Source organism: Pagrus pagrus (genome assembly GCF_965226575.1).
Source record: "Pagrus pagrus genome assembly, chromosome: 15".
NCBI classification, from domain to species: domain Eukaryota; kingdom Metazoa; phylum Chordata; class Actinopteri; order Spariformes; family Sparidae; genus Pagrus; species Pagrus pagrus.
The window spans coordinates 1,805,968-1,824,967 of record NC_140199.1 but is presented as its reverse complement, the minus strand read 5'-3'; the positions used below and the strand labels follow the sequence as shown (position 1 = coordinate 1,824,967).

Below are 19,000 nucleotides of genomic sequence, written 5' to 3'. Positions count from 1 at the left end.
AATATGGCAGCCACAGTTTCCATTTCTTTCTCTCTTTGTGGGTCTCTGACATTCAGGGATGTTGACTCAACCTTCTGATTCGTTCTATTTTGGATGTTGAATATGTTTTGGTGTGTGTGTTTAGCCTCAGGACATCCAAAAGTCGGTGTTGAAAGGGATCATCAACAGTCTGCTGAGGGAGTGGAAAGGGTGAGAGCACTTCTCTGACACATCTGCCTCTTTAAACTGCATATTTTGGGATCTATTTCTTTTTCTATCTAATCTCTTTGGCGTCAATGTAATTCCAGACAATCCAAACACAAATTCGATAATTTTGTCATTTGAATTTTGTTGTATAAAGTTCCATCTCTGTTTCTTCAGTACAGCTACTTGACCTTAAAATATGGAGCCAGCCTAACTTGATTTTGTTTGTGTTCTGTTTTCAGACCTCGGACAAAAGACGACCTGCGAGCTTATTTCATTCTTGTTCAGGTGAGAATGAAAATCCTTGAGAGACAGTCCAGACAGTCAGAGGTTTCCTGTCACAATCAGGGCACACCTCTGTTACCTGGCACATGTGGCCGGTGGAAACATGAGCGTTGACTAGAACGGCCGCGATCAGCTCCGGCGACCATATCGTGGTTGTAACGCAGCCGTGACGGGCCTGGTGGAAACTGGGGGTTAGGAGTAAGCTGAGAAAAAAACAATACCATCAGGAGCAGAGTGACGCTTAGCCTGCAAGACTCCATGAAGCATATGATCGGGCGTATCGTTTTTGATACTCACCAATAATGTCCCATGAAGTATTAATAATGTTGCTGTGGTGCCCCGTGTGAGGTCATGCACCAGTTTTGCACTTATTAGAGTTGCGTACTGGAACTATTTTCCAGGCGTCAACCTGAACTTTGTGTTTTCTGTAGCCACAGTAGAAGAAATGTTAGTCTGTGTCACAGCTTTTCTTTCTTTCCTACAGTTGTTTTTCCTGCAGTATCCAACAGTGTTTCTTATACTATATACTATCTCTGTCTCCGTCCTCCATTTTCTCATTGTGGGTTCCTTTATTTGATCCTTCCTAGATCGTATTTTTGATCTCTCTCCTTTTCCCTCTCCGTCTCTCTCCAGTCTGATTTCCATATATGGTTTTGAGAATTAGAATCAGATAAAGACAGGAATCTACAGTAGTTCCACTGTGGTTCCACGCTCCATCAAAACACACACACACGCACCCACACACACACACACACACACCCCTTCACACACACACACACACCCCTCCACACACACACACACACACACACACACACACACCCACGCCCACACACACACATACACACACACACACCAAATGTCAGATTCTGTCCCATTTGACTTTGAGGACTTGCCTCGTCTTCCAACTCTCAGGAGAATACAACCGCACACACACACACACACACACATTGGGACTGGGTGAGGTCATGTTGGAGTTGAGGACTGCTGGTTTCCTGTCTGATGACGACTCTCCCTCCTTTATAGGCTCTTCAGGCTACACATTCAGCTGCTCTCTCTCCCTCTTCATCTCTGTGTTTAGACCCGGTGGAGACTGGAGACTGGAGACTGGAGCTCTGTGGGAAATATCTCACCGATCATGTCATTTGTTATTATTTTTAATTGCATCCAAAAGACCACTCGAAACACACAGAACCTCGTGTTCTGTAAGTCAAAATGAGTTAAGTTTTTGAGAAAACAAACACAGTAAGAGCTGTTTAATCCAGTTTGAGTCTGTTTTAAAGAACTCGGCTGTGTTAAATCTGACGAATCCTCTACCCAGTCGTTCTAATCCAGGTCTTGACCGCTAACTGTAAAAATAGTGGACAGAGGCACCGTGACGTCACCCATAGGTCTCTAGAGAGCCAGTGTGAAGCCATCATCCACCATCTTGGCAGTGCATGACTCCAACTAACTCCTGGCTGGTTTCTGAAACATGCCCAGCTGTCGGGATATCAAGGGCACCAAGCTAGTTAAAGCTAACAAGCTAGCTGTGTTCACAAAGAAAGAAAGTACATTTTGTCTTGTGTTACTAAAGAGCCAGAATGTCTTTCTGTACATTAGCAGTAAGCTAGCCAGCAACAGCAGGAAGCAAGGGTGTATTTGTGTTCAGAAGTCAGCACTCACCAGATGCACCAGGTCTTTTTCTTCTCCTCCAGTGTCTTTTCTCTTTCCCGACCCCTCTTTATTTTTCTTTAGGCTCATTTTTTCAATTTAATGTAGTGACAACGTTGTGCTTATTAGGTCAGGGTTTGGGAAAGATCATGTGTTTGTCCCCACAAACACAGCAGGAAATTGTCCAGAGGTCTCCTTGAAAATATCCAGTGGTGTCACTCTTACAAATGTTGAAACGCAATATTTAAAACGAAAAGTTTAACTCCACCATCACCTCCGGCTCCTGATATGAAAGTCAGGTCATAAACATGTTATGTGAATGTTATATGACTCATACTGGAGAAATGTCAAGACAGTACATGTAACATGTACAAACCCTGACTGCCAGCATTTTATTCTGGTGCCTGAAGCAGAATGTCGCTACATAACGATCACAAAACTACTAGAATAAGATCCAATTAGTAATAAACTGATATTATTTGTTTTATTCATGGTAGCATGCAGACTGGAAACCCTGGAGGTTTGAGTGTGCTAATGATGGACACTTTTTTAGTCCCAAAATTGAAACGCTCAACAGAGAGATGGGGTTTAAAAACTCCCAAGTTGTGTTCCAGCATCACAAGCTGCATGTGTCCCAATACAGGTGCTCGACCTCCTGAGGTCAGACGTCTCTATCCTGAATAATGTAAATGTGTGAGTGGTCAGCTTTGTCACAATATGACATATCCGGTTGTGTGTGTGTGTGTGCAGAACCCTCAGTATTCGAGCACCAGCACCTACGTGATCTACGCTCACCTGCTGAGGCAGATCGCAACTCTGTCCGAGGCCGACCACCACTTCCTGGTTCACTGGCTCAAAAAGTAAGTCTGAGTGTCTGTTTATGTTCACCGCTGATGTTATCCAAGTTTCCACAGTCTCTCTCTTTATTGACCTGTTACTCTATTTTATTTGTTGCGTATCCATCAACAGAACCAGCAGATTTCTGTCTTGTTGCTGTATTATATTTCACTCTTTTTCCCATAACTGACTCTAAGGAATAGGCGGTTGTGTGTTGAACAGATTATAAAGCCCTCAGAGGAGAATCTGTGATTTGAAGCTGTGTAAATAACTTGCAGTATGTGTAGGAGTATTAGGTCCTGTCATCTCTTCTTTGCAGCCGGGTTAGCAAGTGATTGATCGTACGATGGGAACGTAAATTTGAAGTGTTTCCAGCTCCTACTGGAAATACTTCACTCTGGCTCACTTTCCTGATGCAGATATCACACACAGCTTTTGATTATGTGTACTAAAATTAAATTTAGGTATCATATTCCCAGTTCTACAGTAAAAAGAACGATAAATAATCATATTTGTTGTTGGCAGCTGTATCATGCTGCTGATATTCAGAGCTTTTACTTGAAGCTTAAAACAAACATTTACACTACTAACAGAGACAAGTTAAACATTTCCTCAGGGTAATATGTAAAGGTTGCTGCAGGAATGAGTCCTAAAAACCAGAAATAAGTAAGCGTTTTTGCACTCCTGGTTCTCTTGTCTCAAAGAAAATGGCTTTTTTTAAATATGGACTAACGGCGACTAACAGCTTTTAAAACTCGACATGCATCCTACAGTTACAGATGTAAGCCAGCTTCTGTTCATCTCCCTCAGCCTGAGTAAGCAGCCATGAAGAATGAGTCCTGTTTGTGGTGATGATTTACAAGCAAGCCGCTTCAAATTACAAGTTGTGTTCGGTTCCACTCGGATCCAAAAAAACCCCAATTTCTGCATCCAACGCTGTTATTTTTTTTCTCTCTTGAAGTTTAAGTGTCTATTTTTATGCTTGTGTATATTTCAGGATTTGTGCAGTTTGTGCAGTTTTGACTCTGCCAAGCTGCTGATGTTAACCAGTATTAACTTTGTGTGTGTGCGCGTGTGTCCGTCAGGCTGTCAGCGAGGCGTTTCAGGCAGCTGGTGGAGCGCCTCCTGCAGTTCATCTCCACCCGTATGTTTCCTGCAGAACCAGACGAACTTCCTCCTCTGGCCAAATGCTCGTGGTGGATCCCCTCCGCTACCAAAGTGCTCGGCCTGTTCAGTGCGTGTCTCACACACACACACACAGACACACACACAGACACACACACAGACACACACATTCAGATCACCTTAACATCTTGCTGTATATTCATTGTATGTATGGTGCAATAAGCCACAGATTATTTTCTACCGTTGACGTACTTTCTTCTCCGCTCCTCAGATGCAGCCAACAGTGTCTCCTCTCCTCCCATCATGCCTTTCACCGACTTCTACAACATCACTCTGGAGCACATAGACTTCATGGAGGAGTACAGGACCTGGCAGAACTACGGCAACTCAAATAGGTCAGCTATCTGTCCGTCCTTCTCTTTGTCCAGTTTAACCACTAAACTAACGGGCTGTTCAGTCTGGCTGATTTTCACTAAAATGACTGAATGTGTCCAGAGTGGCTCAAGCAGCTGGTGAATAATAAAACCAAATTCGACATCAGTAGTGAAAATGTTGTTTGAGTTTTGATAGAATGTCACGATGTCCGTCTTCAGTGCCGATATTGTTGGTTCACTGAAGTCAGCAGCAGTTTTTGTTGGCTTGTTGGTACTTTTTTCATAGCGAGTCAAGTCGTGCCAAGCTTTACCTGGCAGTGGAAACACAGCATACAGGTCCCAGATAATACTGCTTTAAGAAACATCTGATCAGAGAGGTTCAGAGTGTGTTGCTGGGTGAAGGTTGTTGGTATATTCAGAAACCTGAATCATTTCACTTTTGTTATTTGTTTTTTTTGCAGAGTTTTGTTTTAGATTTATGGCTACTGTAGTATCTGCAGTAATTTAACAGACCAAAAGAAATTAGTAAAAAATGTTTCAAATGACCAAAAGATCTTTCTTAAAGTTGGGTTCAGTTCCGCAGACTCAAGTTGTTTTTGTTGATCAATTAATTGTTTATTTCTGTTAAACTGATAAACAATAAAGCCAAAAAACACTCAGTTTAATGCAGCAAATCCTCACATTTGAGTTGCATTTTCTGTCAGCCGAGCGATTTATTGACAAATCACTTCAGCGGTGGGTAAAAAGCACAAGACATGGGTTTAAACTCACTGCTAGATGCTGCAGGAAAATAAATGATGCAGCGGTGGAACAGACAAAGAGAAGCCTTTTCCCAGGGAAAGTGTCTCTGGTCTCGCCTACTAATAGAGCCAGAAATGCTAACAGATGTGACGACGCATTAGCTTGACTAAGCACGACCCGTGACCAAGAGTGATGTTAGCTCCTTCTGAAGATTCCTGGGAGTGAGACTGAGGACCTCCCCCTGAGCAGAGACGGAGTAACGTTCCCACAGCTGCAGTTTATCCACAACCGTGGAAACACTTTCAGAAGCCATGAAGTCTGTTTCACGCTGCGTCATGGCTCGTTAACGTCTGATAAAGGAAATGGATCCAGAGTTTACAGTTCAAACGATCGGCTCTAAAAGTCCCCTGGCTGGTGTGGTCGGGAATTCTGCTCATTTCGTGTTGGAGGGTGTAGATTTCAGAGGCTGCTCGTTTGGATGAAGCCTATAATTTTAAAAAACACTTGAGAGTTGGTCAGGAATAAAGTGTTTTTGTTCTGCAGTCTATAAAAAAATATAGATTTTTGAAACGGATGGTGGCAGAACATATTAAAAAATAAAATCTTTTCAGGGTTATTAACTTTTCACATTTCTTCTTCTTCAGGTTTTCTTTCTGTCAGTTTCCCTTCATCCTCTCAACGACGGTGAAGAAAGCCATTATCCAGAAAGACTCTGAGCAACAGATGATCAGTCAGGCCAGGGTGAGACACACACACACACACACACACACACATAATCTCACACACACATATTTGTACTTAAATTAGTACCTAAAACTAATACCAGCCTTGAGATTTACTATGTAACCTTTCTGAGTTAAAAAATGTCTAAAAACAACCAGACCGTTCTTCTATATGTTGTTGAGTTACGTACTTACGTTATCCCAAATGTTTAAACAATGTTCAAATCAGAGAAATCCACAAGTTTACTGAAGGTAACGGTGCGTTTCATGTCGCTGTAACTTTACCGGAGAGAGTCAGAGAGTGAGGAATAATGCTTTGAAACATTACCTCAAATTCGTCACCTCAGACAGATTGGATTGGATCAGCAGTGGTGGTAGTTTCATGGTTTGTTCTCCATCAGCGACTCACGTTTGACAGTGTTTATCTGTCCATTAATCCAGATCACTTTACTCCACATTAGCTCGAAGGTAGCGAGCAACAGCACACATCGAGGTTGTGTGTGTGTCTGTATGTTTGAATTCAGATCAACCTCATTACAGTAACACCCTGACAATGGAGGTCACCTCCGCGGATCACTGCTGCAGTCAGGTTGATAAACAAGAGTGAAGATAAATCCACTTTTTTAATCTCTGAGCTCTCCTCCAGTCGGTAAACGGCTCCGGACTAGACCAGAGTGTTTATTCCTCAAGAAGGTCCGGCTCTGCACCAGACTCTCTCCACCAGAACTTAGTAGTTCTGAGCAGCTGAGCAACATTTAGAAAAAAATCTTTGATGCGTTTTGATTGAGAGACCCCTCGTGGGAAAAATTTCATATTTTTCAAATACTCCTTATTTAGTTTCTTAGAAAGAACTACGTAACACAGACACATGAAAACTAGAAAGCAGACAGAATATGTGCACGTACACCAGGAACGAGTGCACGTCTCCACACTTTGATTGCGAGTGTGTTTTTCGTGTTTTACAGCAAAGCCTGGTCAGTAAGGTTTCTCGCAGGCAGAGAGTCGACATGAATCTTCTGTTCCTCAATATTAAAGTACGACGAGCACAACTCCTCAGCGACTCACTGGATGAGGTTAGTACACGCACACACATATACTCTTGTCACATCTGTTTCAGATGTTTTTTAACCAAAGTACTCGTAAAAGCATGGATTACATAATAAGTGCTTGCTATATAAGAAAATAAGCGCCAGAGGAAAGTTGCAGACGTTTGCATGGTGATTTGTTTTAAACAAACGTAAAGTTATTTCTTACTTTTCTATTTCAAATTCGCCTCCCGACAGGAAGTTGGAGCTTTTTTGACACACGCACAAAGACTGCTTTACTGTATGGGCCACTGTGACCAATCACGTTTGCATGTGTCTTTGAGATGAATATGTTTGAGGCGTCACAGCCAATCAGAAAACAGTATTGTTGTGGCTGTTGAGTTTGTGCAGCACTACACATATCTTGGCTCTGTTAACTGTTATCAATGACTGACCTTTAAGCTTCATTGTTTGTAGAGAAGAACATCAGCATGTGTTTCTGATGCTGACAGAACCTTCTTACTCCTGTTTTAGTGAATCGGTGCTCACATTCCCCTTTGTCATCTGGTGCAGGACACATTCGCTTAAAAATAGAAACAGATTGCAGGGTATTGTTAAAGTGTGCTCCAAAATTGCAGCCGCAACCTTGAATGACTTTCCTTATCTGTACGAGGTCAGGACTTTGAAGAGTCAAATAATCCTGGATGATCCCAGGCGCCCCCTGTCCAAAGAGTTCAAGTTGCTTCCATCTGGCAGATTCAAGATTAATTTGTCATTATGCAACAGCCTGAGGAAAGATGCTGCTCTGTGGTCTGGTGGTACGACAGCAGATACTTCTGTAGTGTGAACAGGCAGATGGGCGCCAATCATAGACTTATAGATTCAGACTGTTATTGATAAAGACTTTAGTAAAACACGTGTAACATCTTCTGGATGAGTCGGTATTTGATCTGCTGCTTTTTACCCTGACCTTGACATTGGCATTTGTGCTGGTCCAGTTTAATTAGAGCGTATCTGCATATATTTGCCTGTCAGTAGTGTGTTTACATACACCCTCCACTGAAGTACTGAGAAGAAGATAATGATGAAGGAAGGAATTCGTCTCTCAGACGAGTGGAAAGTGGAAATTTTAGGGCGTCGTGATGTTGTGATGACAAACAAAAATACATTGTTTGAAATGTGTTTTGTAATGAGAGAAAAAACAAGCTAATTTGTGGTGTGGGAACACAGAGAGGGCGGTGACCATACAGAACTATTCATGAGGATAAAACGTACGCCTCTAATGTTCCTCATTCATGTGTCGACCTCAAACACTCAGTCTAACCTAAACCTAACTATAAATCTGATGTGAGCCCTAAAATCTAAGTCTAAGTGACGTTAAATGTTAGTTTCTTGAGTAAGATTCAGCACTAATGTCTTTAGTTTTTGAAGATTGTCAGCACAGTTCTGAAGTTATTTGGTCTGTAATCACAAAATGTTCATACTTGGGAGGTTTTAATTGGCGCAGCTGTGTAAATGATGCAGCACAGAGTGGAAACATTGGTTTCACAACAGTTTGAATGCAACGTAAAACTGAAAAGGAACTTTTATTTTTTTGTTCAGTCTTATCTGTTTGTGTTGTCTCTTCCTTTATGTAGTTGATGAGGAAGAGGTGCGACCTGAAGAAAAAGCTGCGGGTGACGTTTGTCGGGGAGGCGGGGCTCGACATGGGCGGCCTGACGAAGGAGTGGTTCCTGCTGCTGGTGCGACAGATCTTCCACACAGACTACGGTGAGACGCACTTCCAGTTTACAGAAGTCAGAGTTCGGGCCGTCAGTATGTCAGTATGTCCACTGTGGAGCACTTTATTGGAGCCCATCCTTACTGAACCATTTCAGTAAGCTTTGCAAGATCACGTGACCACAAGCAACCAATCAGTGTCCTGTGAGGAACCAACGGCAGCTCCAGGCGTGGTTTGGATGTCCAATCACCTGCCAAGTATTTTTTTGAAAGCGTCTGCCCTTTTCCAAACAATTTCCTTGGAAGAACTACCTCAGTGGTTCTGTGTAACAAACCATCTGGCGTGTCAGGTTAACTGAGCTATAAACAATGTCCATGAAACGGCTTCAATCGAGTGCAAATAAAGAAAATGTAGAGGCGGAGATCCGCAACATGTCAAGCCAGGGCAGCTGAGGACAACAGATAATCTGGAGGGCAGATCCAGTTTGATGCAGAGTGAATGGAAAGTGAAGCCGTGCTTTATTGAAAACAAGCAGAGAGAAAAACAGATTTTTATTGGATAAAAATGGAAAATAAATTTTTATTAGATGGAGGTCTCAGTGGACAAGCTCTGTGAGTTTTCAGGTCGGTGAAACTGCAGCAAGAATAAGTGTCAGATGGCTAAGAAAAACGCTCAGTGTTGGTTTTGGAAACTCAGCAACAAACTCTCATTTCAGACCGGAGCAGCTCCGATTATGACCTCCTTCCTCTCTCCAACTGTTTCAGGCACAGTTTACTCTCCTGTCTTCACCGACTGCCTGGCTCTAATTATCTCTTTATCTCTGTGTCTCTTTGTTTGTGTGTCTCTTTCTCTTCCTCTCTTCGTCTCTCATCCCTCCAAAAACAAGTTTTAACTTCCATCCTCTCCATTCCTGCCACGTTAATGGACCAGTCCACCAAACATCAATCTGTTCGCAGCAATAGATTCTCATAAAGATCCAGTTTTATAGTGAAGAAAAACCATCAAAACTTCCACAGGAACTTCTCAAACCGCTCCTGCAGCACGACCGACCTCTTCTCCATCAATACATATGTATAACCTGTCAATAAGCAGTAAGCAGTTACTTGAACAACAAATAGTCACCTGTCCACCTCTGCATCGCCTTCGTACTGTGTTCCCTGACATCAAACTGGTCCGACATCTAAATGAAAAATCCCAGATTATACCACTGTAGAAGAAAATGATTCATGACTCTGTTAGAGAAGCACTTGACAGTGTGATAACGCTTAATAACATTTTAATGACTAGTCCAAGTTGTGCCACTGTAGTTGAGGCTTTAAGGAAAATATTCACAACACAATAATAACCGTCTCATGACAGCCAACGTCAAAACCAACCACATACGACCATTTAATGTAATGTTTGTTTATGGCACATTCATAAAGACTCTTCATGTTCATGACAGGTGTCATGTCAGATAAAATGTGCGACCTTGTTGTCTGATCTGAACGATCAGAATCGTTTCTCAACTCCTTTTCAATCAACTGTTGAAACATAAATGACTATACAACACTCTAAGGTTTGGTTTGGTTTAGACGTTAAAACGAATCTGTGAAGTTCAGGGAAGATCATGGATCCAATTTTTACCCCTACACCACATTTTCACGTACCCCCTCGCCCCTCAGCCGAAGATCCAATGGTGCTGGTAGCTGCAATGGTCATGTTGTTAAGGGAGCGGTGATTTATGAAGGTTTGGGAGACGCTGACGATCCACCGATTCAGTCGTTTCACATGAACTTGAATAAGACAAGTTATTCAACTGAATAAAACCCAACAATGTCGACTGTTGAGGCGGACGGCCGCGCACCATTGAGTCCGGTTCCACTCGAGGTTTCTGCCTGTTAAAAGGCAGCTTTTTCTCTCCACTGTCGCCAAGTGCTTGGTTGTCGAGGAGTTTGGTTTAGACCTGCTCAGTGTCGTGAGATGACTTTTGTTGTGAATTGGCGCTACACAAATAAATAAAGATAAAGATAACCGTCTATAACAGGAAACTAAAGTCTGATGTTTTGTCGATCCATCCCCCCAACACCACCGAACTTCCTTCTTTGTTCCCGTCCTGCAGCCGCTGAACGGTTCTGACGCTTGAACTTGATGGACATTATTTTAATCCAAATCTAAATTGAAGTTACTGTATGTGAGATTTAAGTAACAGCTGAACTTTCCACCACCTTTTTTGTCAATGTTTCCTTCAGCCACAAGAAACAGTCTCCCGTCACGTGTATATTGATATAATATTTTCTCCAACATTTGCTGCTTTGATTCGGACCTTCCTTGTTCACTACTTTGGAATTTGCATTAAAGCTACTCTGGACTGGAAACCAAGCGAATGTCTGTCCGTGCATCTGCCTCTTCTCCTCTCTCCCTCCCCGACTTTCTATCTGTGTCTCTCTCTCCGAGCCTCTCGAGTTGTTCTTTCCATCGTCTTTCCATCTTTCCACGGTCGTCTGTGTTTTTGGTGCCAGGGGACGTCGGCCCAAAGCAACACACTCAATGAAAGCTGTGTTCCCCTCATTAGCAGCACAGGGAAAGTCCCGGCTCTGTCTCACACACACACACACACACACACACACACACACATGTACAGCTGCACACAGGCAGGTGTACACACACACACACACACACACACACACACACAGGCTCTTTTATGCTTGAAGCAGTGTCAGACTCTGGTGTTCAGAGATGTGAGCGGTCCAGATGTGTGTCTCCGCTCAGAACAGACCGCGGCTGTTTCTCTCAGTGAGTCCTGGAAAAGATTATTCTGCTGAGTTTCTTCTGCTCATTGTCTTTGTTTTCTTTCAATCGATCACGAAAGATATAAAAAAACTTAACACTAATCTGTCAGTCTGAACATCGACAACAGATCGACAGCTGAGAGAAAGACGCACATTCATATTTTGACTGTAAAGGAGGGACGTCAGTTTGTCAATAGCCAGTTTGAGTCTATTGTCAGTACAAGAATTGTATTTTTTGAATAACAATGACTCAGCCGACTCTGCAGCTCCCGGCGACTTCACAGAGTTTTACAGTGAGTTTCAGCTTGTTGTTTATTTGTCCTGAAACAACTTCACCATAGCGCCATTTTCAGAGTGCTTTAGCGTCTACTGACCACACGAGGTGCCGACCTGATCATCAGGAGAAATTTGCCCAGGAATATTTCAGCTGGGGGATCGAACCACCGGCCTTCTGATTCCTGGACAACCTGCTCTCCTGAGCTCCAGCTGGCTGCAGACTGAGCATTTAGCAGCTAAAGAGCCAGATGTTTCCTAAAGGAGCTCCTTTACATCACATCTTTCACCCATCCCTCTTTAGTTCCTTTTGTTTCCTCCTCATTTTCATCCTTTTTCTTTTCCTTGTCTGTCCATCAATCTCTCGTTCATCCAGGCTTCACTGATTTATTAAAAAAAAACAGGGATTTTGTGACAAAATGACCGAACCAACTCCTCAAATACTGACGCTCTGGGATGATGAGCGCCCCGATCTACAATCCCAAGGCGTCGGTGTTTGACGACTGGCGGATGAGACTCAAAAATCCACTCGTCTTACAAAGTGGACCTTTTAATCATCAGTAATGAGCTAAGTCTAATTTCCAAATAACATTTTTGTTTATTTTTCAGGAATGTTCACCTACATGAAGGACTCGCGCTGTCATTGGTTCAGCAGTTGGAAGTGTGACAACTATTCAGAGTTCCAGTTGGTCGGGACTGTATCCTTTATTAACAGCAACACGATCATCAGGGTGTACAAACACTGCGTAGTGCCTGTAATGTTTGTAAGACCTGTTTTTAGGGAACTTCAAGTCGTCTTCAAGAGTGTGTTTTTATCCAAGGTGCTAGATTTCAACACTTTCTGTTTGTACGTGCCTTCTTTTACTTTTTTCCCCTCCTGAAAGTAGTTTTTTATAATCTGCACATAGAGATCAGATCAGACCATTTTAATGTCCCATTAAACAGTATTTATATATCGTCATATATATATCATATACTATATAGTTTCAAAGTGGTTTTACAGCTTTGTGTTGCACCCGAAACACACTCACACACCCTCCCCCTCTCACATACTATAACACTTGTCTATTTTAAGCCACAGAGGAGAAAGAGATACTATAATGTGTGTGTTTAGGCTGTAAATCTGCAGCGCGGGATATAAAATCAACCAGGACAAGTTCTGAAACTGAAAACATTTCTCCTAAAGAGAACGGCCTCAGTGATTTCACACCCGCGTGCTCTTACATAACAAATACGTCAGAACAATTTAACACTCTGCTGAGAATTGTAAAATATATTGGCAATAGCGTTTTTTAAATAATGAGCGCTGCAGGCTCTACATGCCGCTGGCAGGGTTTTTAGTCTGTTTAAATTATGTAGATTGAGTGTGAAGTGAATTTTTTGGAGTGCACGGCCAATAAAGTGACTCGACACGTTTTGGTCAAGCTGGCTCACACCACTCACCAACATCGTTTGTGTTATTCAACTCACACTGATTTAAAAATCTTAACAGGCGTCCGGCTGTTTCTGTTGTTTCTCGAGTTTCTCTTCTTTTTACTCTCAGTATCGACCTTCAGCAGGAATAACACAGAACACTAATAGCAATTCATGTGCAAGAGCGGTCCAGAGATGTGTGTTATCATACCTGAAGAAATCGAAGCTCTTTTCCAGCAACCTTGTGTTCTAGAAATGATTCGTTGACCATGATTTGTTTGACCATCAGTGTTTTGTTGGGAAATGTAATTGCAGCCTGAGTTTTGTTCAAAGGCGACTTTTTTCCCCAGTTAGTGTTTTGTGCCACACAGAAGTCATAAGGAGGGTAGGTGCAGAAAGCAGAAAGGTTTCAGACTCTGATTCTGGTTCTCTCTCTCCTCTCTGTAATGTTACATCCATGAAGTAAAGCACATTTCCCCTCCAGCTCCAGTCAGGGTTAGGGTTAGGGCCGTTAACATTACAGAAGAGAAACAGCCGACACTGGAGGTCACCTCCAGATCACTGCTGCAGCCAGGCTGATAAACAGGAGTGAAGATAAATCCACAAAGTTCAAAATTAATCTCTGAGCTCTTTAGCGATCTTGGGGGTTCCAGAGACTTTGATTACCCCGGACGAGCTGTATGGAGCCATTTTGTGTTTTCTTTCTTCTTCTTCTTGTTTTTTTTACATTTTAAAACGAGTCTCCAGCTACATCAGTTGTTTAGCAGAACGCTGCGGCGCTGTTTTGCTGTGAAACTCCAGAAATGACTTTCCATCAGCGTGATGGTGAGTAGATATGGGTGAACTGTTCCTTTAAGGGTTAGGGCATGACTCTCTGTTGGCCCTGAGCCACTGACCAGCTGCTGTTATTGATACTGATGATATTAGTGATTTGTTTTATTTCCAGTAGAGAGCCTGAATGATGGTGGACAGAGTGTGCTCGTACATACTCAACATGAATGCAGTTGTTCCTGCAATGTGTGAAATGTACTTTCAGGACTGTGTGTGTGTGTGTGATTATATACAGTTAATGTGTGTGTGTGTGTGTGTGTGTGTGTGTGTGTGTGTGTGTGTGTGTGTGTGTGTGTGTGTGTGTGTGTGTGTGTGTGTGTGTGTGTGTGTGTGTGTGTGTTGTGTGAATAGAGAAACGATCCAGTACTTTATCCGTCGTTACTGGCCAGCTGGGAACTGTCAAAAGGTTATATAACCTAATAGCTGCCTGTTCCTCGCCAGGTTATTGTGTGTGTGTGTGTGTGTGTGTGTGTGTGGGTGTGTGTGTGTGTGTGTGTCGAGGGCAGTAACAGTGAGTGTGCTAGAAAACAGTCGGATGGGTGAGAAGTGTGTGTGTCTAAGTGTGTGTGCGTGCTCCTGGGTGATCCACGCCGCATGTTCCACATGTGTGCTTTTCGCTAAGAGCTAATTTATCAATCTCCCTCGTTCCTGTTCAGTCGTCATGGTAGCATTGCGTCACTATGGAGATGGAGAGGGAGCGGCAGAGAGAGAGAGAGAGAGAGAGAGAGAGAGAGGGATAAATGAAAAGCAGAAATAAAAGTGGTGCCGTGGGGGGTGGAAGATGGAAAGATAGAGTATAAACAGATGTAAACAAAAGGAAACAAACATTAATGAGATGGAAGAGAGACAGAGTGAGACATGAAGAGAGACAGAGTGGGACATGAAGAGAGACAGAGTGAGACATGAAGAGAGACAGAGTGGGACATGAAGAGAGACAGAGTGAGACATGAAGAGAGACGGAGTGGGACATGAAGAGAGACAGAGTGAGACATGAAGAGAGACAGAGTGGGACATGAAGAGAGACAGAGTGAGACATGAAGAGAGACAGTGAGACATGAAGAGAGACGGAGTGGGACATGAAGAGAGACGGAGTGGGACATGAAGGGAGACGGAGTGGGACATGAAGAGAGACGGAGTGAGACATGAAGAGAGACGGAGTGGGACATGAAGAGAGACGGAGTGGGACATGAAGAGAGACCGAGTGGGACATGAAGGGAGACAGAGTGAGACATGAAGAGAGACAGAGTGGGACATGAAGAGAGACAGAGTGAGACATGAAGAGAGACAGAGTGGGACATGAAGAGAGACAGAGTGATGCAGAGGTGAGATCGACGGCTGGACTAACCTGCAGGCTCAGACCCAAAGTGCAGCCAGCCTGTCTCCTCTGCTCTTTATGCTCTGTATGCAGTGTGTAGAGTATTTATGAGTGTTACATAATCACAGGTTTAATTCAGTGCAGATTAAAGACCTCAACATCAGAACACAGTAAAACAGTCCTCGAACATTAAACAGCAACAACGGAGTGTAAATAACCAGCATAGAGAAAAGTCAGATAAAGGGAGAGGATGCCGCTACGCTAGCGGTAGCATGCGCTAATGTTTACGGTGGATGTATCGCTGTGGCTCGCCGAGATGCTGTCGTTCAGCCACACCAGTTTGACCCAGAATCGGACCCAGAAGGAGAGGCTCAGAAAAATACAGACTCTGCGGCTGCAGCAGGACTCCCATCCCCCACTGACCTGCAACAGGTAACAGCTAAAAACAGCTAGCGAAAGCTGTGTTTGTCTCCAACACAGTCTCCAAACTCTTGGACACTGTTCGCATAGTCTCTGTCTCCAGTCTGCACGTTTCCAGACTTTTCACTGTGACAACCAAGCTCCCTCGTAATGTAATTAACATGAAACTCGCTTCATAGCGGACCGAAGCGGAGCTAACTAGTTAGCCAGTTTCAGGCTGACTTCACCAAACTAGTAGGCAGCTGTAAATACTATCAAAACGCTGTGACACTCACCTGTGGCTCGGGTGCAGCTGCTGGGTTCGTATGGTTGGGACTGATCCTTTTACGAGGGTCAGTGTGGAGGCAAAGCCAGCTTTGTACTGACCCTCGTTACTGAAGCAGTCCGATGTGAAGCGGTAAGCACACACAAACAGACTCACAAGAACTGTAGCCGGCACATTGTCGTTAAAATGAAACACACCCACTGTCTCTTCTGTAGCTGGGACAGAGTATAGGCACTTATGTTGACTTTTATAACCAACAACAGAACACTTCTTGTTGCGCTTCGACATGGTGCTTTCAATAGCGTAATGGTGGGTCTCCGAGACGTAATGCTGTACCTGGTGGGTGGAGACACTGTGGGTGGGAATATTCAAATGATCGGTCAATGACGTCGGTGACCGAGGCTGAATTTGACTCGCTCATCTGAAAACTGCAGGCGAGACACCTTCAGAAATCTGTATCTCACTCAAAAAAGCACGGATGGTCTTTTTTCAAAGTTTGTATGCGTGTGGCAGCACCACAGACCAAAATAACACCCCAAATCCCAGAAAAAGTGAGTTTTTCCTTTAATGATCTGTAGAATAAAGTTGAGGTTCTGTACATCGTGTGTAAGGAGGCCAACATTCATGCACTTTTTTTGCCACCCAGTTGTCATAAAGTGAAGTTGTTTGTTTTAAAGTTGTGTCTGTGCTGAAGCGACGACGAGATAATGCAGCTAACTCACACACAATCTTTCACAATCTTTACGACAAACTGTGGCTTTCTTGACTTGCAGAATTATCTATTAAATCAACAAACATCACATGTGGTAATTATGGCACAAGAACAGGACTGGACATGACGATGGTGGTGCAGGATGGAGAGTTCAGGGATCAAACGTTGGAGGGATTTGGTATTTTCACATCTTGTGTTTTGCTTTTTCTAACCTTCATATTTGCAGAGTATTGTTGTAGAGACTGATTTTCTTTTTTTTTTGGTGGCTCGTCTTTCTGTTGCACCAGTGAAGCAGCAGTCAGTTTAAGAAGCAGCCGGGCAAATAGAAGGAAGTGGTTAGAAACACAGAGACAGAGAGATAATGTGAAACAGAGCGAGGGAGAGAGAGAGAGAGGGAGAGAGAGAGAGAGGGAGAGAGACCTTTATTCATGGCTGTCCCATAAAGTAAGATATATGAACGAGGGCCTCTAAATGCTTTTCTGTTACACTCTCTTTGATATGTGTGTGTGTGTGTGTGTGTGTGTGTGTGTGTGTGTTTGACTTCTTAATGACCTTAATGGTTGTGATAATAGCACAGTTTATGTTTACCTTCACGTCTGTGCCTGTGTGTGTGTGTGTGTGTGTGTGTGTGTGTGTGTGTGTGTGTGTGTGTGTGTGTGTGTGTGTGTGTGTGTGTTACCTACCTGTAATCAGTAGTGTTCACTTCACATACACACATACACACTCAACCTACACACACAATTACAGCACATATGGTCACCACATGTGGCAGATGTGAACACTTTGCATGTGTGTACGTGTGTGTACGTGTGTGTGTGTGTGTGTGTGTGTGTACGTGTGTGTGCGCGCACGCACGCGCTGGGCCACCACCCCTTGGACATGGAAAAAAAAGCAGGTGGATGGGACGTTCAGTACATGAACTCACCATCACCCGGTGACACACACACACACACACACTCTGAAGTTACACAATGAAGTCATTTAGTCGACATTAAAGTCTCTCTGCCATAAAAGGAAAAAAAAGGTTGGAAAAGACTGGCTGGTCTTTTTTTTTCAATTCACACACACACACACACACACTCAGTAGTCTGAGGTCAGGTTTTACACAGTGAGGACTGAACGTCAGCAGAAGAGACGTCTTCACTGTTCTACACTGAGGATCTCACTGTAGATACATGCTTCAGATACATGTGGATGACACACAGATACACACAAAATGAAATATATATATATATATATATATAATAGTTAGACAAATAGGCGACAAATAAATAGTAATAAAAAGGTAAAACATCAAAAACATAAACCCATATGTATAGTAACAGATAAGACCAAGAGCTCTCAGATTATCAATGCATATTGATGCAACATCTTTTTTATATTTTATACATAATTTATTTTTTCTCACTGTTTGGCTGGTTGTTACCTCTGAAACAGTGTTTTTTTGTCTTTTGTCCTGTTGTTTTTGTCTTAAAAATTGTTGCAGTATTGAGACATAATCTTTCAAGAGAGATTTTAAAAAAGTGTTGTTTTTTTACCTTCAGCACATACTGTAAAAAATCCCACGAGTCTTATCCAGACGTGTCCAATCAACACCTTGTCCGACACGTTCGCTGGGTGTTGCTGTCATTGTTCCACCAAACCAAGTATTCACACATCTGCAACACATTGAGACTGATGGTGGTGAGTCAAGTTGTTGTCCGTCTGACTTTATACAACTAATTGTTTGTTTTCCAAACTTACAGTGAAAACTGATTAAATGCAGACTGGTTCATTTGGCTGCTTCAGGCCTCGGGAGTCTCCCAGTGGTCAATAATTATACTAATGTCTCAAATGCATTCGGTAAAGATGTTGTCATGTTGACCTGCAGACATCCACAACCATCATCACCTTAGTTAGCTGATGATAGAAACACAGTCTGTACATGTGTGTGTGTATTTGCTGTGTCAAAAGTTACGTCCTCCTTGACCCTCGTGTGTTATCAGCTGATGGGCTTAGCAGTTTACAACAGCATCGCTCTGGACATCCACTTCCCCCTCTACTGTTACAGGTAGGTGTGAGTGTTTACACTATATTTTCTAGACAGTCTGCTGTACTGATGGGGAAAAAGAAAAAAAAATGTTGATCAGTGTTTCCCAAGTCCAAGATGATGTCCTCAACGCAAAGATAATCAGTTTACTGTCATAGAGGACACATAGAAACAAGACTTTTTTTTTAAATTATCCAAACCAATTAATCAATTATAAAATAGTTGGTGATTCATTTCTAACAACATAATGTAATTACCTGGAGAAGCAGCCCAACAATCAGCTTTCTTTGTCCAGGAAGTTACATTTTG

General features: G+C 42.9%; 1 protein-coding gene across 1 annotated transcript in view; it reads left to right on the top strand.

The window, feature by feature from the left end:
- Positions 1-19,000, top strand: part of hectd2 (HECT domain containing 2) — a 46,640-nt gene that overhangs the window by 12,508 nt on the left and 15,132 nt on the right. The window contains exons 6-15 of the mRNA XM_084374712.1: positions 125-189; positions 426-471; positions 2,869-2,978; positions 4,041-4,189; positions 4,352-4,475; positions 5,840-5,936; positions 6,883-6,990; positions 8,580-8,712; positions 12,316-12,404; positions 18,648-18,712. Coding sequence (XP_084230838.1) covers positions 125-189; positions 426-471; positions 2,869-2,978; positions 4,041-4,189; positions 4,352-4,475; positions 5,840-5,936; positions 6,883-6,990; positions 8,580-8,712; positions 12,316-12,404; positions 18,648-18,712 — 986 coding nt within the window. The remainder of the gene's footprint in view (positions 1-124; positions 190-425; positions 472-2,868; positions 2,979-4,040; positions 4,190-4,351; positions 4,476-5,839; positions 5,937-6,882; positions 6,991-8,579; positions 8,713-12,315; positions 12,405-18,647; positions 18,713-19,000) is intronic.